The 21761-nt window shown below is 45.4% G+C and overlaps 1 protein-coding gene across 3 annotated transcripts in view; it reads left to right on the forward strand.

Annotated features, from left to right (window-relative positions):
- The window catches only part of GABBR1 (gamma-aminobutyric acid type B receptor subunit 1), a 291334-nt gene that overhangs the window by 153804 nt on the left and 115769 nt on the right, over positions 1–21761 (forward strand). For 2 of the 3 annotated variants that reach the window (XM_089660238.1, XM_089660239.1), the window contains exons 7-9: positions 5423–5583; positions 8862–8996; positions 16338–16508. In XM_089660238.1, the coding sequence (XP_089516364.1) occupies positions 5423–5583; positions 8862–8996; positions 16338–16508 (467 nt within the window). Of the gene's footprint in view, positions 1–4831; positions 5010–5422; positions 5584–8861; positions 8997–16337; positions 16509–21761 lie in introns of those variants that run through there. The other variant, XM_089660240.1, reaches the window with a different exon arrangement.

The following is a 21761-nucleotide window of genomic DNA, read 5'->3' on the forward strand; positions in this document are numbered from 1 at the left end:
CGCACTGGAACTGCAAGCTCTGATGTGAACTATGACACTGACCACCATATCACCTACTTTCTGTGCGTTTTTGATGCATTTTACTGCGTTCCAGTACACTTCTGTAAAGAAAAAATGAAGCCGGTTCTACCTTTTTTTTCTGCATCCGGAACGCACTGGAACTGCGAGCGCTGATGTGAACTATGACAACGACAACCACACCAGAGAAATGCAGTCCAGATGTGTTCCGTGTGCATTTCTGAATGCATTTTTAGCACATTTTTGGCGCATTCCGCTGCATTTTTTATGTGTTTTTGATGCGTTCCAGTTCATTTTCCCCCTCTCGTTCTTTTCAAATTAAGTAGAGGCATGTGCGTTCCGGTGCATGTTTGATGTGTTTTACCGCGTTCCAGTACAGTTCTGTGCAGGAAAAAATGCAGCCTGTTCTACCTTTTTTTTTCTGCAACCGGAACGCACTGGAACTGCGAGCACTGATGTGAACGATGACAACGACAACCACTCTATAGAAACGCAGTCCAGATGTGTTCCGTCTGCATTTCTGAATGTGTGTTTTTAGCACATTTTTGGTGCATTCCGGTGCGTTTATAATGCGTTCCAGTTAATTTTTCGCCTCTCGTTCTCTTCCAATTAAGTAGAGGCATGTGTGTTCCAGTGCGGTTTTTGATGCGCTTTACTGCGTTCTAGTACAGTTCTGTGCAGAAAAAATGCAGCCTGGTCTACTTTCTTTTTCTGCATCCGGAACGCACTGGAATGCGCGTTTTTAGCACATTTTTGGCGCATTCCGGTGCATTTTTTTATGTGTTTTTGATGCATTCCTGTTCATTTTTCCCCTCTCGTTCTCTTCAAATTAAGTAGAGGCATGTGCGTTCCAGTGCATTTTTGGTGCGTTCCGGTGCATTTTTGATGTGTTTTATTGCGTTCCAGTACAGTTCTCTGCAGAAAAAAATGCAGCCTGTTCTAACGTTTTTTTTTCTGCATCCGGAATGCACTGGAACTGCGAGCGCTGATGTGAACGATGACAATGACAACCACTCTGTAGAAACGCAGTCCAGATGTGTTCCGTCTGCATTTCTGAATGTGCATTTTTAGCACATTTTTGGCACTTTCCAGTGCGGTTTTTTTATGTGTTTTTGATGCATTCCAGTGCGTTTATAATGCGTTCCAGTTCATTTTTTCCCCTCTCATCGTCTTCAAATTTAGTAGGGGCATGTGTGTTCCAGTGCGCTTTTGGTGCGTTTTTGATGCATTTTACCGCGTTCCAGTACAGTTCTGTGCCGAAAAAATGCAGTCTGTTCTTTTTATTTTCTGCATCCGGAACGCACTGGAACTGTGAGCATTGATGTGAACTATGACACTGACAACCAGATCACCTACTTTCTGTGCGTTTTTGATGTGTTTTACCGCGTTCCAGTACACTTCTGTGCAGAAAAAATGCAGCCCGTTCTACTTTTTTTTTCTGCATCCGGAACGCACTGGAACTGCAAGCACTGATGTGAACGATGACACTGACAACCAAATAACCTACTTTCTGTGCGTTTTTGATGCAGTAAAAAAGCAACTGAAACTCATTTAGTGTGAACTGGCTCTCAGGGCCGGTTCACACTATAGAAATGCAGTCCAGATGCGTTTATGTATGCACAGTTTTGATGCGTTTTTGACGCGTTCCAGTGCGTTTTTATGCATTCAAGTTCATTTTTTCCCCTCTCTATTTCTTCAATTTAAATAGGGACATGTGTGTTCCAGTGTGTTTTTGGTGCGTTCCAATGCGTTTTACCGTGTTCCAGTACAGTTCTGTGCAGAAAAAAAATGCCGCCTGTTCTACTTTTTTTCTGCATCCGGAATGCACTGGAACTGCAGACACTGATGTGAACTATGACATTGACAACCACATCACCTACTTTCTGTGCGTTTTGGATGCAGAAAAAATGCAACTTATACGCATGGAATGAGAACTGGCCCTTCAGGGTAGTTGTAGACATGCGTCTAATGCAGGCCGTAGATGGGTCAAACGTTGACCGATTTAAAAAAAAAAAGAAAAATCGGTCATTCGATCGGCCGACGTTACCACCAACGTTAAAAAAAATCGGCCGACTAAATCATTAAGTTCACCCGATAACCTCTGTCCCTTGCAGGTCACAGCTCATGCTCGGATTTTTTATCGGTAAAACGATCGGCTGGTTTGCCCATCATTGCCCGGAAAATAGTCCAAATCGGCCACAAATTTTCCAACATGACTGATAAAAAAACTGTAAAACGGCAAAAAACCCAAAAAACGGCTGACCAATTACCCCACTAACAGTGAGAAAATCAGCCGATTTTTTTTTTTCGGACGAAAAATCGGCCGATTTTCGACCCATCTATGGCCGGCATAAGGCCGGCCATACATAGGTCAAAGTTCGACTGATTTTCAGACCTAAGAATAATCGGCTGATTTTCGCTCTGTTAGTGGGGTCAATGGCATTTTCGTTGTTCCGTGGTTTTCGTGGTTCCTCCCCTTTTCAGTGATTGGGCATGTTGGAAAATTCGTGAAAAACGACCGATTTTCCACTCAGTGATGGTCAAATCGTACGATCATCTTTCCGGAAAGAATATGCGCCATGAGCCGTGACCTGGAAGGAACAGAAGTGTCGCCTGTTATATGGGGGGAACTTTACGACTTGGTTTTCGAAATCATTGATGGCGCCATCGGATTACCGAGCGAACAACGTTTCCGATTTTCGGTCAAAAAATCGTTTGGAATTTGAACCATGGCCGGCATTAATCTCCATTTCCCCTGAAGCCCGATCTGCGTTCGGATGGTGTTTCGGAGGCGACTGACAGGCGGTGAGGAAGCGATGAAACCCCTTCGCTGCACATCATCAAGCATTGCCCCCCCCATGGATGCGCAGCGTTCGGGGGGCTTGCCACCCATTGATCTCTACACGCCGGGTAAACTTTGCAATGGAAGCATCACATCCGCGGCATGTAAACACCCCTGCCTGCCGCCTAAATCAGCTTGGGAGGAGGGGGGGTGGTAGCTGGCTGGTTGAGCTGCGTTTTTTCTGCCCCCCAACAAAAAAAAAACGTAGCTTGTTTGATGCAGCATGAATGTACGTGCAATCAGGGCCATGAATAAGGAGGTACCACCAGTCCTTCTGTATGGGGCCCAGCAGGGGCGGACTGGCAACTCATGGGGACCCCAGGCAATAGGGGATCATGGGGCCCCAGTGTCCTCACCCACACCCAAAACAGCCTATGAAAGGTACCAGGGGCATCTCATGGGGCTCCCTACTGACCCCGGGCCCTCGAGAAGTGCCTGAGCTTTGGTATGGTCAGTCCACCCCTGGGGCCCAGGCAGGCAGGGGGGCGAATTGGATGTGGGCAGGGAGGGTGATTGGCACAGAGGGGCAGTTACTGGAACCGATCCCCTGTATGGCTCCCCCTGCAGCAGCTGCAAGCTGGCTTCTTCTCCATTCCCTCCTGTTGGCTTCCAGCTGCTGCAGAGAGAGCCATACAGGGGATCGGTTCCAGTAACTGCCCCTCCCACCGCCACACCCATCACCCTCCCTGCGCACCATGCATTTCCCCCTGCTGCCCAGGCCCCCCCCCCCCCCGTGTTCCCCCACAGTGCTGCCGGCTCCCCTCCTCTCCTTCCCACCGGCAGCTACAAGCACACAATAGGATCCTTCAGGATGGAGAGTGGGGGAAGGGTCCGGTAACTACGTCACCTTTATAAGCCCCCTTTCTTTCCTGAACGTACACAATAAGCGATCGGTACCAATCACTCACTGTGTTCATTCATAACTGACATATAGCAAATTGTGTTTTTTTTTTTGAAGGGGGGGGGATCTATCAGGTTGGCTGTATGGGGCCCCGCGGTTTCTACCAGCAGCCCTGTGTGCAATGCGTCTGAATCCCGTACAGCGCGTTAAAGGCGGCATTAAAACTCGGCACCTATGCGAACTTCGCCTGAATATTCTGTTGATTTTTTTTTCCCAGTCCAACCGGTAAAAGAAGAACAGGGATAAGCCTGGTTGCTATGGGCAGCGGATCAGAGTTGCCGAATGGTGCAACTCAGGCGCCGTGAACAGAACACAATGAGCGATCGGTACCAATCACTCACTTTGTTCATTAATAAGTGAAATATAGCAAATTGTGTTTTTTTTTTTTTTTGGAGGGGGGGGGATCTATCAGGTTGGCTGTATTGGGGCCCCGCGGATTCTAACAGCAGCCCTGCGTGCAATGCGTCTGAATCCCGTACAGCGCGTTAATGGCGGCACTAAAACTCGGCACCTATGCGAACTTAGCCTGAATATTCTGTTGATTTTTTTTTTCCAGTCCAACCGGTAAAAGAAGAACAGGGATAAGCCTGGTTGCTATGGGCAGCGGATCAGAGTTGCTGATGGCGCCGCAAACAGAACCGGGAGATTTCGGTAGACCCTCCGGCGGTTGCCGTGGGTTACGGCCCTTTGCACCCCCCCATTGCTCTTTGCCCTGCCTTATTAAACAAGCCAGTATGTGTCGTGATGATCTGGAACAAGTGTCAGCGTTAACCCCTTCCATCCATTTCATTTTTTTTTTTTTCTTCCTCCGCTTCCCGTCCTGAGCGATTTCATGGCTCCCCGCCGCACCTGTCAGCGTGCCTGTTCATCCATGCTGGCATGTGTCAGGCCGAGTGTCTATTACCTGTGCCCCCCTGCATCCCTGCCCACCCTCCCCGCTCTCGCCCCCCCCTCCTCCTCCTCTCTCCCCCTCTCTCATTTCCCATTCTCTTTGTAATCCCTCGCTCCCTTCGGCGTGGGTGACATCAATGTGTCTCCTCCCCCCTTGCTCCCTCACTCTCTCTCCCTCTCTCGCTCCCTCTCTCCATCCCTCTGTCGCTCTCTCTACACTGCAGAATCCAACCGTGGAATCATGCAGATGCTGCTGGTCTCCCTTGCCTCCGCCGCGGGCTGTCTCGCTCCGCTGTCTCTGCCCGTCTGAGGCTACCCCCGGATTGCTGCTGCCCTTCTATCTAGACACACATATCTGTATTTCCTTTTATTTATTTCATTTTTTTATAAATCGTTCATTTTGCATCGCTTCCTCTGTCACTGCTTGCTTGCCGTCTCTTTTTTTTGCTTTTTCTCCGGCAGTCTCGATCTTTCACCCGCGCTCTCTCCCTCTCTCTCCTGTTGATTGCAGTCTATCCCATCTGCTTTGCCAATTTCTTTTTTTTTTTTTGGAAGGTCTGTTTTGCTTTTTTTTCCCACCCATTACACCTTTGGACCCTCTTGCACTTTTTTTTTTTTTTGGGTGTGCGTTTACAATGGTTCGCCTTGTCCCCCGTCCCTCCGGCTGGCTGTCCCTCTGCTCTCACCCCCAATGATGCCCCCTTGCTTGGTCATGTCGGTGTCACTGTTTGTGCCTGTCTTGACTCTCATGCTATGTGGTGCGGTCTCAGGTAAGAAAGCCCTGCACGTGGGCGCCCTCTTCCCCATGAGTGGGGGCTGGCCCGGGGGACAGGCCTGTCACCCAGCCGCACAGATGGCCCTGGAGGACGTCAACAACCGGAGGGACATTTTACCGGAGTACGAGCTCAGGCTGATACACCACGACAGCCAGGTGAGAGCAGGAGGTTGGGGTGATGGTGGGGCATCTTGGGGTGTAAGTGTCATCTTGGGGTGTAAGTGTCATCTTGGGGTGTAAGTGTTGGCTTCAGTGGTGACATACCATCAAGGCAGATGAAGCTGGTTTTGGATATATGTAATAAAAATGAAAAGACAGGTGGCACCGTCATAACTGTACCCAATTTCTGGAGATCGGAAAGATCTGCAGATTCCCATATCGACCAACTGTACAACAAATTCCACATTTTCTGCCGATCAGATTCAGTTCTCAATAAATATTTTTTAGTGTTCTCAAAGCTTATTTGCGTTACTTAAAAAAATGTCCTGATCTCCCTGGTCCCACATTTGGAAGGTTTGTCCTTGGAAGTGTCCCTGGTTGGCCACGCTAACCAACTGCACCATGGCAATCTTTGACTGCTGGTGATATTTTCGGGGGCTCTCAAGACAAACCCTCATTCCGAGTAGGAAGTCCAAGGACTGAGGTTTAAAAAAGAAAATGATTTGTTTGCCAGTATGCTAAACGAGTCATGTATGTTTTTAGAGTGTTCTGTAGTTTTCCAAGGCAGCAGTGCGTGTGATGAGTTTAGACACACCAGCTTAGCAGCAGAGAGTCCCTCCAAATTGTTTACAATTTCAGCCATCTATCTCCTGTATTGTACCTGTCCATTCTGAGTAAAACCATGAAAGGTCCAAGTCCCCGACAACCATCAGTGAGGTCGGTTTTTGGTAGAAGTGATTAAAGAACTTAGGTTATAGACTCAGGATCCTTAATTATGTTTGGTGAGATGATGTTTTGTAGAGGAGATTAAAGAAGTTGGGCTATAGACTCAAGACCTCTGACTACTATCAGTAAGATCAATTTTGGTAGGGGTGATTACAGAAGTTGAGCTATAGACTTAATTCCCCCCCCCCCACTTACAATCAGTGAGATCAATTTTGGTAGAGGACTTTAAATACGTTAGACTTTAGACTCAAGACCCCCAACTACAAACGATGAGATCAGTTTTGGTACAGAACTTTAAAGAAGTTGGACTTTAGACCCAAGACCCCCAACTACAATCGATGAGATCAATTTTGGTACAGAACTTTAAAGAAATTGGACCATAGATTCAAGACCCCCCTGATACGATCAGTAAGATCAATCTTGGTAGATTTGATTAAAGAATTTTGTCTGTAGACTCCGGACCCCTGACTAAGGTTAATGAGATCATTTATGTCAGAGGACTTTAAATAAGTTGGGTTATAGACTCAGAAACCCCCAAATACGATCAGTGAAATCAATTTTGGTTGAGGAATTTAAATAAGTTGGACTATAGACTTGAGTCCCCTGACTTAAAGTGGCAAGATCAGTTTTGGTGGAGGAGATTAAAGAAGTTGGGCTAAAGACACAAGTTTCCCGACTATGATCGGCGAGATCAATTTTGGTAGAGGACTTTAAAGAAGTTGGGCTATAGACTGAAGACCACTGTTATGATCAGTGAGATCAATTTTGGTACAATTATGTATAGAATTTGAGCTATAGACTTGAGTCCCCTGACTACAACTGGCAAGATCGAATTTCATAGAGGAGATTAAAGAACTTGGACTATAAACTCAAGCCCCCCGATTACGATCGGTGAGTTCAGTTTTGGTAGAGTTGATTAAAGAAGTTGAGCTTGGATTAAAGAAGACCCCGGACTATAATCATTGAGATCAATTTTGGTAGAGGAGATTTAAGAAGTTGGGTATAGACTTGAGTCCCCCGGCTATGATCTGCAAAGTCAGTTTTGATAGAGGAGATTTAAGAAGTTGGGTATAGACTTGAGTCCCCCGATTATGATCTGCAAAGTCAGTTTTGATAGAGGAGATTTAAGAAGTTGGGCTATAAACTCGATTCCCCCGTTTCTGATTTGCAAAGTCAGTTTTGATAGAGGAGATTTAAGAAGTTGGGCTATAGACTCGAGTCCCCCGATTATGATCTGCAGGATCAAGTTTGGTAGAGGAGATTAAAGAAGTTGGAATATAGACTCGAGTCCCCCGGCTATGATCTGCAAAGTCAGTTTTTATAGAGGAGATTTAAGAAGTTGGGCTATAGACTCGAGTCCACTGATTATGATCTGCAGGATCATGTTTGGTAGAGGAGATTAAAGAAGTTGGATTATAGACTCGAGTCCCCGGATTATGATCTGCAGGATCAGTTTTGGTAGAGGAGATGAAATAAGTTGGGCTATAGACTCGAGTCCCCCGATTATGATCTGCAGGATCAAGTTTGGTAGATTAGATTAAAGAAGTTGGATTATAGACTCGAGTCCCCCGGCTATGATCTGCAGGATCAGTTTTGGTAGAGGAGATGAAAGAAGTTGGGCTATAGACTTGAGTCCACTGATTATGATCTGCAGGATCAGTTTTGGTAGAGAAGATTAAAGAAGTTGGACTGTAGACCCAAGTCCCCCGACTACAAATGATCAATTTTGGTAGAGGAGATTAAAGAAGTTGGACTATAGACCCCAGTCCCCCGACTACAAATGATTAATTTTTGGTAGAGGAGATTAAAGAAGTTGGACTGTAGACCCAAGTCCCCGGACTATAATCACTGAGATTAGTGTTGGTATAGCATATTGCAGACGTTGGCTATAGAATCGAGTCCCCTGACTACAATCGGTGAGATCAATTTTGGCAGAGGAGATTAAAAAAAGTTGCGCTTATCGCTTCAAGTCTCCTGACTACGATTGGCGAGATCAATTTTAGGAAAAGAGATTAACGAAGTTCAGAGGATGGGGCGGCTGCTGCTAAAAAAGTGAAAGAGACTAAATCTGACAGAGTGGGAGGGGGAGGGGAATGGGAAAAGTAACAGGAGGTGAGACAACACGAGAGAGGCAAGAGACAGCTGGAGAAGTGGGGAGAGAGACCACCATGGTGGGGGGGGCATAGAGACCGCATGAGTGACCTTTACTGAGACCCTCTCTGATGGGGAGAGAGCTCTGGGGGGGTGCAGCGAGGCTCTCTCTCACAGGATTACCCCCTGCGCTCTCATTATTCCTCTCAGCTCTCTCACTGTTACCACGGCAACGGAGGAAAGGGTAAAATATTCCGGAGAAGAGATAGACGGAGAGAGAGGAATGGGCAGAGAGGGGGGAGAGGAGAGACAGATGGGGAGAGAGAGGAAAACGTGATGGAAGATGGATAGCGATGACTAGAGGGGGTCATTATCTATCTGCAGAAAAATAAAATGCCTATGTCTGTATGGTTGTCACTTGTTCCTTCTTTCCTAATTTCTGCTTCCCCCCTTCGCAGTGTGACCCCGGGCAGGCCACACGACACCTGTATGAGCTGCTCTACAATGACCCCATTAAGATCATGTTGATGCCAGGGTGCAGCAGTGTGTCCACGCTGGTGGCGGAAGCGGCTCGCATGTGGAACCTCATTGTGGTAAGCGGGATCTTCTGGCCAGCAATGTGTGCCTCAAGTTGTTTCTGCTTTTCCCTTATTTTCAACTCCTTCCTTTAATGACACCTTCCGTTTCCTGTTATGTGAGAAATCTGCCTTTATATTCACTAGATTGTCCGCCGCTCACTTACCCCCAGTCTAGAACCGCTTTGTACTCCACCACCTACCTTTTACTGTCCTTCCCCTAGTTTATATTTATCAACTGCAGCTCTCGTGGATTGTTCTCTTCTGTCTCTGTCTTATTAGTAGGTGATACTTGTATTTCTTTGCTGGTGTTGTCTTCCAGTTTCTGTGATTTTACATCCTTTGCAACTTTTCTTTCTTTGATGTATTTCTTTCCCCTGAAGTTTTCTTCAACCCTTTTCTTCTTTTTGTACTCCTCCCTTTCTCCCCTCACTTACTTTTTTTTTGTTTTCTCTCCTGTGTTCTCTGTATTCTTCATTTTGTTCCTTCCTTCTGCTCCTTCATGTTCTTATTCCCTCTTCTCTTCCTCCTTCATTATCTCTTCTTCCTCAATTCTTTTCTTCCTCCTGTGTTCTGTTTTTCATCCCTTCTTCTGTTCCTCCTGTATTATCTGTTCTTCCCCTCTTCTCTTCCTCCTGTATTCTGCTCTTCATCCTCACTTCTCTTCCTCCTGCATTCTGTTCTTCATCCCTTCTTCTCTTCCTCCTGTATTCTGTTCTTCATCCCTTCTTCTCTTCCTCCTGTATTCTGTTCTTCATCCGTTCTTCTCTTCCTCCTGTATTCTGCTCTTCATCCCTTCTTCTCTTCCTCCTGTATTCTGTTCTTCATCCCTTCCTCCTGTATTCTGTTCTTCATCCCTTCTTCTCTTCCTCCTGTATTCTGCTCTTCATCCCTTCTTCTCTTCCTCCTGTATTCTGTTCTTCATCCCTTCTTCTCTTCCTCCTGTATTCTGTTCTTCATCCCTGCTTCTCTTCCTCCTGTATTCTGCTCTTCATCCCTTCTTCTCTTCCTCCTGTATTCTGCTCTTCATCCCTTCTTCTCTTCCTCCTGTATTCTGTTCTTCATCCCTTCTTCTCTTCCTCCTGTTTTCTCTCTTGTTCCTCACTTCTCCCCACCATTTGAAATCTCTGTTCTATATCATCTCTCCTCTTTGTTTCCTCTTTTCCTCCTGCATTCTCTCTACTTTCTCACCTCTTCTCCTACTCCTCCATTCTTTCTTCCTCCTGATCTCTTCCTTCGGAATTCTCCATTCTTCTATGCCTCCTCTCTTCCTCTTGTATTTTCTTATCTTCCGCTCTTCTCTTTATTCTGTATTCTCTGTTCTTCCTTTTCTCTTGCGTTCCTTCTTTTTCTTCTCTTCTTATCCTTACACATTCTCTGTTCTTCCTCTTCTCTTCTTCCTGCATTTGCTATACATTCTCTTCTCTCCTGACGTATTCTCTGTTCTTCCTCTTTTCTTCTTCCTGCATTCCCAGTTTGTCCTTTTCTCTCCCTCCTGTATTCTCTGTTCTTTCTCTTCTTCTTGCATTCTCTGTTCTCCTTTTTCTTTCCTATTGTATTCTCTGTTCTTCCTCTTCTTTTTCGCCCATATTTTTTTTATCTTCCTTTCATTCTACATTTCCTCTCCTGTCCTCTCTTCTCCTGTCCTCTCTTGTCCTCTCCTGTCCTCTTTTCTCCTCTCCTGTCCTGTCCTCTCCTGTCCTCTTCTTTTCTCTTCTCTTCTTGTTGTTGTTCTTTACCTCTTCTCTTCCTATTTCAGTCTCTTCTCTTCCTCATCTCTTCTTTTCCTCCTATATTTTCTCTTCATTCTTGCCTCTTCTCTTCTCTTCTTGTTCTTCTTCACCTCTTCTCTTCCTCTTTCAGTCTCTTCACTTCCTCATCTCTTCTTTTCCTCCTATATTTTCTCTTCATCCTTGCCTCTTCTCCTTCTCTTCTCTTCTCTTCTCTTCTCTTCTTGTTCTTCTTCACCTCTTCTCTTCCTCATCTCTTCTTTTCCTCCTATATTTTCTCTTCATTCTTGCCTCTTCTCTTCTCTTCTTGTTCTTCTTCACCTCTTCTCTTCCTCTTTCAGTCTCTTCTCTTCCTCATCTCTTCTTTTCCTCCTATATTTTCTCTTCATCCTTGCCTCTTCACTTCTCTTCTCTTCTCTTCTTGTTCTTCTTCACATCCTCTCTTCCTCTTTCAGTCTCTTGTCTTCCTAATCTCTTCTTCCCTCCTATAGTCTCTCTTCATCCTTGCCTCTTCTCTTCTTCCTGCATGCTGCCTTAATTTTCTTCTCTTCTGTCTCTCCTGAATTCTCTCTTCTTCCTCATCTCTTCATTCTACATTCTCTGTTCTTCCTTTTCATTCCTCTTGTATTCTCTGTTCTTCCTCTTCTCTTCCTCCCATATTTTTTCTGTCTTCCTTTCATTCTACATTTTCAGTTCTTCCTTTTCTCTTGCACTTGCATTTCCTCTTCTCTTTCAGTCTCTTCTCTTCCTCCTGCATTCTGCCTTAATTTTCTTCTCTTCTGTCTCTCTTGAATCCTCTCTTCTTCCTCATCTCTTCGTTCTACATTCTCTGTTCTTCCTCACCCTTTCTGTGTTCCTGCTTTTCTGTACTTCTTTTATTCGCCTGAATTCTGTACATTTCCTGCTCTCTTTTCTCTTGTCTGAGTTCTCTGACAGTTTTCTCCTTCCTGAGATTTCTGTGTTCTTCTTTGACACTACCCTGTCTCCTTTCGTCTTCATTGTGTTCTCCCTCTATGTGTCCATTTCTTTTCTCCACCTTCCTTCTCTCTCATTCCTGCATTTCCCTTCTTTCTTCATTCCTTTCTCCCTAATGCATTTTTTTCTTCCCTCTTCATTCATCTTTTCTTTCTGTATTTTCTCCTCTCTTTTCACTTTTCCATTCATCCTGCATTCCTCTTTTTCCTCCATTTTTCTCTTACTCATATATTCTCAATTTTTTCTTCGCTCCACTTTTCCTCGTTTCCTTTGTCCTCTTCTTCTAACTTCTAAGGCCTCACGTACACATGAACTTCCCTAGACATATAGCTCTCCTGGCAGCAGAAAAACACTAAACACGGAAAAAACATGCGTAATTGCGGTACCGTGTTTACCCACGTTTAGCACTTAGATGTTTTTTCAATTGATTGGCCTGAGTATTTTCCATTGACGTGAATAAATGCTCAAGCTCTAAACACGTTTAGCATTTTTTGGCCAAAAGGTTCCTCTCCTGAACGTGATTCTTCTGTGTTCAGGAGAGGAACATTTAACTGCCCCTAAACTTTGCTGCTCCTAAACTCTGGTAAAGCCTACGTCTACATGGACACATAGGCTTTTATTGCGTTGAGTTCAGGGGCTTTGACAGTAAAATGCCAAAAAGCTCTTAAACTTGGGAGCAGCAGCATACATGAGGCCTGATGTCTTCCTTTAGATCTTAGATTTCTTGTATTAGTCTCAGGGCTTCATGTACACGGGATGTTTGGAAAACACTTCTGCACGACGGAAACTGACTGCTGGATGTTAAAAAATGTTTGTTTAGCCACGTTTGCATACCGCGTTTATGCACATTTGCATTTAGAAGCATTTTTTGGAGATAACATCAGGAGACCTTCCAAAATGCCCAGAATGCACTGAAAAACAGTAAAAAATTAACTAGTTCAGACAGACATTTAGAGAGAGCAGAAGCAGAGAGAGCAGTATGTGTTGAGATATATACATGATTTTGCAGTTCAGGGTAGGTGGGTGCGATGCTATTCACGGCCTCGGCTGTCAATCACAGGATCCCGGACGTTGATTACTCGCTGGCACCCGGTAAACGCTGAGTATTACCGACGGGGGAGAGACCTGTATGTAAACAATACAGATCTCTCCACTGTCAGCTCCTGTACACTGCTTTGTATGGCTCTGCATAGCACAGCCATACAAAGCAGCGTGCTTACAGTGAAACACAAACACACACAGCCATGATCCCCTATTGCCGGGGGCCCCATGAGTTTTCAGTCCGCCCCTGCTCCTGTCTAAATTGTCCTAGTTTCATCCCTGGCCATGCGGGATCTCCTGCATAGTAGAGGTTGGGGAAAGACCTGGCAACCTACCCTGTAAAATAATTGCTAAGAGAATTAATGGAAAAAGTCGCTTGCGAGTGACAGTCCATGCAATCACCAAGGGTCAGATACGACTGAATAGATCGATCGATCGATCGATAGATAGATAGATAGATAGATATGGAAGGATAGATAGATAGATAGATAGATAGATAGATAGATAGATAGATATGGAAGGATAGATAGATAGATAGATAGATAGATAGATAGATATGGAAGGATAGATAGATAGATAGATAGATAGATAGATAGATAGATAGAAAAAAACAGGGTTGTGACCAGGGGCGGACTGACCATTCGGGCACTTGGGCACTGCCTAAGGGCCTGGGGTCAGTAGGGGGCCCCATAAGATGCCCCTGGCACCTTTCATAGGCTTTTTTGGGTGTGGTTTGAGTGTGGGCGAGGACACAGGGGCCCCAGGATCCCCTACAGTCCAGGGGCCCCATGAGTTGTCAGCCCGCCCCTGGTTGTGACAGTTTTTGGATTCTGTTCTTGTTTATCGGCATGGTTAGCTGCCAGGTGGCCCAAGGATGCTGAGGGTTCCCGTAAGAGGCAGACTCCCAAAAGCATCAACCTCAACTTTAAGTCATGACTTTCTATAGGAGGCAATTTTGGGGTATTTTTTATAAATCAAACATTTTTAATATTTAAAAAAAGAATAATAATAATAATAATAATAAATCAAGGGGTTTGCTCCTCCAGGAAGAAGCATGGGCAGGAATTTTCAGATTGAACCTTTAGGCTCCGATTGCCGAGTGTTCATCCAAATCCTCAGACGTGGTATTACCACGTAAATACAGAGCCATTTATCAAACCTGTATACAGCTCTTTCCAGCTGATTAGGTCACATCAGTATGATTTGCAGTCATGGGGCTTCTGTGATGTATTGCTTACTGAAGACCTGAAAGATGCTTTTAATGTACTTACAGTAAGAAAAAGATATGTAGAGCCAAAGGTACAACTTGCATGAAGGTAAATGGCACTGAGTCTCTTTAAAGCCGAACCCCAGGAAGAGAGAAAATAAACGCATTAATTGCAGCTCTGTATTCATCAAGCTCTCGCCCCCTTGAGGATTCCCCCCCCCCCTTCCTGACCAGGCCATTTTTTGCGATACGGCGCAGCGTTACTTTAACTGACAATTGCACGGTCATGCAACGCTCCACCCAAATGAAATTAACATCCTTTTTTCCCACAAATTGAGCTTTCTTTCGGTGGTATTTGATCGCCTGTGCGATAAAATTTTTTTTCATTTTTTGCGCTAGAAGTAAAAATAAGACCGACAACTTTGAGAAAAAAGCAATATTTTTAACTTTTTGCTATAAAACATGTCCAGTAAAAAAATGTAAAAAATCATAAATTTAGGTCAAAATGTATTCTGCTCCATGTCTTTGCTAAAAAAAATCCCAATACGTGTAAATCAATTGGTTTACGTGAAAGTTATAGCGTCTACGAATGGCGGTATAGATACTGGAATTTTTTTTTTTTTTTTTACTAATAATGGCGGCGATCAGCAACTTATTGCAGGACTGCAGCAGACATTCTGACACTGTGGGGAACTGACTTGGTGTCAGTGACATTCCCAGTGACACCAATACAGTGATCAGGGCTAATAAAAAGCACTGACACTGTACTAATGGCATTGGGCAGGAAGGGGTTTAAATGTGGGGCGATCAAAGGGTTAACTGTGTGCTGTTTCACATTATGTGCTGTGTGCAGGAGCGGACTGACCATTTGGAAACTCGGGCACTGCCCGAGGGCCTGGGGTCAGTAGGGGGCCCCATTAGATGCTCCTGGTACCTTTTTCATAGGCTTTTTTGAGTGTGGGCAAGGACACAGGGGCTCCATGATCCCCTATTTCCCGGGGGCCCATTGAGTTGTCAGTCCGCCCCTGGCTGTGTGTGTTTGTGTTTCACTGTAAGCACACTGCTTTGTATGGCTGTGCTATGCAGAGCCATACAAAGCAGTGTACAGGAAAGTGGAGAGATCTGTATTGTTTACATACAGGTCTCTCCCCCGTCGGTAATACTCAGCGATCACCGGGTGCCAGTGAGTAATCAACGGCCAGGATCCTGTGATTGACAGCTGAGGCTGCGAATGGCAGCTCACCCCCCCTACCCCGAACTGCAAAATCACGTATATATACGTGATTTTGCGCACCTGTGCCGCCCTGTAGCAGTATATCTTCTATAGGGCGGCGCCGAACTGGTTAATAAATCATACATATTTTTTTTAAAGTGGTTGTAAACCCTCTCATATACCCAGCAAAGGGACTGTCCTCAGGTGATACACAGAGATGAGGCAAAGCCTCCTACATAAGTTGTACCTGTTTATCTGTATAATCTCTCTTCTCTTCATCCCTTCAAAGTCCAAAATTTACACAACTTTTTCTGAGCTTCAGAAGTCAGGGGGGCGGGGGATCTAATGTCATACACTGCACAGGATAGAGCAGGGAGCTGAGTGTAGTTTGAGACTTGAGTGGAGGGAATGGACACACCCCTTCTACAAGTGTCAATCACCTGCTGTATGCTTGTGGGGCATCTCCTGGGATTGTCTGGTGTTGGCATAACCTATCAAAAGTGACTCATGCAGAGAAATGAGAGAGCAGACAGAAATCACAATAAGTGCGTTAGATAGAGGCAAGTACACACTATAAACAGATATACTTTGTTCATTTTTCATCTGAGAAGTTTACAACCACTTCGAGTATAATGAATGCAAATGCCTGATTTTGACTTTGTGTCAGCATGTTGCAGTTCCCTCTACAGCAGCACCAAGGAGCTGGAGGGCAGGGCTGCAAGTCATTTGCTTTGACAAGACACATGCTGATAGGAGGAGAGAGCAGAGTAAACAGAGAGATGATGTCATCAATCTGCCTCTTCATTGTCCAGTCAGTAGGTTGGGGGTGGAGAGAGGACATCAGTGTATTTCCTAACCATAATAGGAATTATACCCCCTGATGCTTTCGGTGAGTGTAGCCCCCGCCAAACAGACCCTATTCAAATGAAAAGGGCTGCCTTGCCAGCATCCTGCAACTACATGTAATGCATGCAGTTGCGGCGCGCTAGTGTGGGATTCAAAGGATCAAAGCAGATGGTGAGGAGGTGATGGAATGCCTCCTCCCTGCCTGTTAAATGCTCTCTGAAGAGCAATCTGAGTGTGTATCGCTCTTCAGAGACTAAAGCAAGTGTAAACGAGCCCATCATCTGTTTCATTTTTCTAAACTGTCAATCTTGCCTTAGTCTCACACCATTTCTATTTTCACCTTTCAGCTTTCTTACGGTTCAAGCTCACCTGCATTGTCCAACCGCCAGAGGTTTCCAACCTTCTTCCGCACGCACCCCTCAGCTACCTTACACAACCCCACCAGGGTCCAGCTTTTCAAAAAGTGGGGATGGACGAAGATCGCCACCATACAGCAGACAACTGAGGTCTTCACATCTGTGAGTGTTTGGAGGGGAAAGATGGTTATCCAAAGGGGGGGGGGGGTGTGATTTACTAAAACCAGAGCACACAGAATCTGGTGCTGCTCTGCATGGTAGCCAATCAGCTTCCAGATTTTACACCCCGGTCACACCGATCTGACTTTGAAATCATGTGACTTCCAGTGAAGTTGCACGATTGCAATGTCTATGCAATCTTTAACCCCCCTGGAGGTATTCCCGAGTGTGGCTCGGGGTAAACTTTCAGTACCAGAAGCGGTAACCCCGAGCTACACTCGGGAATACCCTGCAGCGTTGCTCCGGGATCCCTCCTGCACTTACCTTGTCCTGCGCTCCCGCGATGTCCCCCCTGCAGCGTCCCCGGCCATCTCCTCCGGCCAATGCCGGCATCCAGCTTCCGGGTTCCGTTCCCTGTGAGCGTCGGGACGTACGGGGGATGGAACTGGCAAGAAATTCTAAATTTTTAAAAGTGACATTCACTAAATTCACTGAAATCACATAGTATAACATTCCTGTATCAAACCATTTCACATACATCTTGTCCCGAGTGCATTGTCCGGCGCCCTGCCTGCATTTTTACCGCCCTTTCTGCCTGGAAACTATGAAACGTCCATGGCGTCCAAAAAGCGTCCCTTTAGGTCAAAAGCGGTTTTAGACCGGCTAGAGAACAGCGATAGTAAATCAGAACCACTTGCAGAATTGAGTGATAATGATTCGTGGGGGAAATTCCTCATCAGACACTGAAAACGATTCTGCGACTTTGCTCAGCGATGTGCGAACTTGGCGCTATATTTCACATTTCAGTGTTTTTGGTTTGATTATATTATTGAATTACATTTATTATTATTTTATTATTATTTTTTATGATTATTTATTAAATTATAATTTATGATTTCGTGTTTCAAATTTTATCATACCCGGGATGGTTACTAGACTCCAGATTTCAGTGAGTTATTCCTAACAATTACAGGCCTACAATAAAAAAAAAATACATATTTCCATGCAAAAATATGTACCGCTTTGAGCACAGAAATATGGACATAATCAGACCGCTAGGGAGGTTAACTGTATTCCCCTCGCACAAGAGTTGGTTCTGGCCAGCTCAGTAGATTGCTTTGAAAAGGTCCTGGATTGTTTCTTGGATACACAGAATATAACTGGATACTAACATTTATAGGTAAAGTCAGGGGCGGACTGACAACTCATGGGGCCCCCGGGCAATAGGAGATCATGGGGCCCCTGTGTCCTTGCCCAAACTCAAAAAAGCCTATGAAAAAGGTACCAGGGGCATCTCATGGGGCCCCCTACTGACCCCGGGCCCTCGGGCAGTGTCCGAGTTTCCAAATGGTCAGTCCGCCCCTGGGTAAAGTTGATCCAGGGAATATCCAATTGCCTCTCGGGGGATCAGGAAGGAATTTTTCCCCTGCAGGAGCAAATTGGATCGTGCTTTGCTGGGGTTTTTGCCTTTCTCTGGATCAACTGTGGGTATAGGATTATAACTTTTTTATTTTTTAATGGTTGAACTGGATGGACTTTTGTCTTTTTTCAGCCAGACTAACTATGTAACATTCCTGGAAGTACGGCTCATCAATGGCGAGTGCTGTAACGACTACCAGCTGGGACTGGAAACATCATAAGCAAACGCACATATTCGCCAGCACACCACGGATCTCCAATATGGTCCTAAAAAAGGGGACCGTATCACATGGCTGATGAAGGGGTCCTGCGCGGATCCGAAACGTTGCACTTTCTTTTGTGATGTGATCTTTTTGCAATAAAAACCTTTTTTGGACCATATTGGAGATCCGTGGTGTGCTGGCGAATATGTACGTTTACAGATGTCTATGCAAGTCGCACCTAATGTAGTGTATGCACTACTTTAGAAATCGGTGCGGCTCCGACCAAGTCGGAATCGCATCGATATGACTGCTGTGATTGTGGAAGATAGGGTGCGACTTACCGTGCGATTTGCAAGTCGCATGGCATGGCAAATCACATGGCAAGTTGCACCCAGTGTGACCGGGGGGGTCTTCTTGTCAAAGTGTTACTAAACCCACAACAGTACAATCAGTCTGTATATGCAGTAAAGCATGCTTGTTATACTCACTGTGGGACCTAAGGGGTTAATCCTCTTCATTGTGTAAAAAGGCTGTTTGATCCTGTCTTCCCTGATCCTCCCCTTCTTCTACTGTCCCCAATCCATCTGGTGATAGAACAGAGCATCAGCTAGCTCTGAGGAAAGGGACTCGTCCCTGAAACTCTCAGCAAGCCGACCGATCAGCAAGCCGACCACACTGACAGTCAGACACCCTGCCATTGTTTTGGCCATCTCTACCGTCTTACAAAGCTTTACATGCATGCTATGTTTGTGAATATGTTTTCATCGAATGTACAACATACACTATATTGCCAAAAGTATTGGTTGGCCGGCCTTTCCACGCACACGAAGTTTAATGGCATCCCAGTCTTAGTCCGTAGGGTTCAATATTGAGTTGGCCCCGCCCTTTCCCCACACACATGACCTGTAATGGCCCCCAGTCTTAGTCCGTAGGGTTCAATATTGAGTTGGCCCCGCCCTTTGCAGCTATAACAGCTTCAACTCTTCTGGGAAGGCCGTCCACAAGGTTTAGGAGGGTGTCTATGGGAAGGCCGTCCACAAGGTTTAGGAGGGTGTCTGTGGGAAGGTTGGACCATTCTTTCAGAAGCACATTTGTCAGGTCAGGCACTGATGTCGGGGGAGGAGGCCTGGATCGCAGTCTCCGCTCTAATTCATCCCAACGGTGTTCTATGGGGTTGAGGTCAGGACTCTGTGCAGGCCAGTCATGTTCCTCCACCCCAAACTGGCTCCTCCATGTCTTTATGGACCTTGCTTTGTGCACTATTGGGCAGTCATGTTGGAACAGGAAGGGGCTATCCCCAAACTCTTCCCACAAAGTTGGGAGCATGAAATTGTCCAAAATGTCTTGGCATGCTGATGCCTTAAAGCTTAGCTTACACTAGCTTTGAAAGCAGACATTTGAGGGGCGTTTTTAATGCTCCTCAAATGCCTATGGCAATGATACTATGGACAGCACACAGTGCTCTTCACATTGAAGCCTCATGTCACATCAGGAGGAGTTGAAGCCTTTCAACACCTCCAATGCAGTCTATGGTGATGCTCAGCAGGCATTTATGGGGCATTTGCGGGGCGTTAATGCCATTAGAGTTTATTATATGCATTTGTAGTGCGGGTTTAATGCTTGTATAACACCTATAAAATGCCTCAAAACTGCGCATAGGGCATTTGAGGAGCGTTTTTAATGCTTGCAGAAAGCCCATACTTAAAGCTCATTAATGTTTGTCTAACACTATAGGGGCATTTTTTCAGAGTTAGAAATTTAGTCAAGTGTGAACAAGCCCTTAGAGTCCCCTTCACTGGAACTAGGGGGCCAAGCCAAACCCCTGGAAAACACCCCCACACCATAATACCCCCTCCACCAAACTTTACACTTGGCACAATGCAGTCAGGCAAATACCGTTCTCCTGGCAACCACCAAATCAAGACATGTCCATCGGATTGCCAGACAGAGAAGCGTGATTGGTCACTCCAGAGAACACCTCTCCACGGCTCTAGAGTCCAGTGGCGGCGTGCTTTACATCACAACATCTGAAGCTTTGCATTGCACTTGGTGATGTAAGGCTTGGATGCAGCTGCTCGGCCATGGAAACCCATTCCATGAAGCTCTCTACTAATCTGAAGGCCACACCAAGTTTGGAGGTCTTTAGCTATTGACTGTTGGCGACTTCTGCGCACTGTGCGCTTCAGCATGCGCTGACTCCGCTCTGTCATGTGACGTGGCCTACCACTTGGTGGCTGAGTTGCTGTTGTTCCCAGTTGCTTCCACTTTGTTATAATCCCACTAACAGTTGAGCGTGAAATATTTAGTAGCCAGGAAATGTCACGGATGGACTTATTGCACAGGTGGCAACCTATCACGGGACCACGCTTGGAGTCACTGAGCTCCTGAGAGCGACCCATTCTTTCACCAATGTTTGTAGAAGCAGTCTGCATGCCTAGGGGATGATTTTATACACCTGTGTCCATGGAGGTGATTGGAACATCTGAATCCAATGATTTGGAGGGCTGGCCCAATACTTTTGGCAAGATAGTGTATATGTAAAGCGCTGCATAAATTAAGTACCTGCAATAAATAAAATAAATAACTTAGGTTTGTTTCTAGATACAATGGTAGGTAACCACTCTGGGTCCTAATAACACGTATTGTACTCAGTAATGTCCCTATGTCAGCAGGAAGGTCTCTTTCAAGTTACAGATACAACATGACGATGCTCCTCCACTGGGGCAGCATAAAGGAAAGAGGCCAACAGCCTTGAATGAGGATCCCAGCTGGGTTTTGAGGGCCGTGGGCCCAGATTTTGGTTACTGGTTCTGCCTCTGTTCTTGGAGGGATGAGAGAATGAAATATTCATTAAAAGAAATCTGTGCTAAGAAAACTAGGGAAGCTGGCATTGCTGGCCTACTTCTTTATATGTTAAAGCACCAATATTCTACGAGTCACTATCAAACCATAGCTTCTTTTCTGGATACTTGTCCTCTGTTACTCGAACGTGGCCTTTGGATAAGTTTTACTGTCAGGCAGCTAGCATTTTTAGAAGGGGGTCACAATGGAATCTTTCTATCTCTCTGCAGCTAACGCTTAAATCCAAATTTAAACTGACATGGCAAGCAATAAATACACTTTAAAACATGCCCTCACTGACTTCTTTAGCTGCAGACACCGAGGAGTAATTCATCCTAAAAATTCACAAGGGAAGCAGTGAGAGACGTCTCAGCAGTTTGCTCTCCCCCCCTCCCCCTATGCACCTACTCTGTGTTCACAGAAGGATGCCAAGGCAGGTTTTGACGGGAGGGGAACAGGGGGAGCTGAGCTGCTGAAATCAATGTGAAAGTGATGTAAAATTGAGGCTCAATTACTCCACAGTGTCTGTTGCTACAAGGGTCAGTGAGGACTTGCTTTTAAAGCTCATTTACTTCTGTAACTATTAATTGTATTTAGTAAAAAATCAGCCACACTCAGTGTCAGGGCTCCAGGTATGACCAGAGGTGTGTGGACTGACACAGGGAAACGCAGGCTTCGGATATGGTATAAACAATATGATTTATTAAGACTAACAATACAAAACACAGTGCAAAACTAAACATAATACAGTGCAAACAAACCAAACCAAACCACCTACAGATAACAATACATA

Source organism: Staurois parvus, unplaced genomic scaffold, assembly GCF_062004578.1.
Source record: "Staurois parvus isolate SC_StPar_1 unplaced genomic scaffold, SC_StPar_1.0 ptg001220l, whole genome shotgun sequence".
NCBI lineage: Eukaryota > Metazoa > Chordata > Amphibia > Anura > Ranidae > Staurois > Staurois parvus.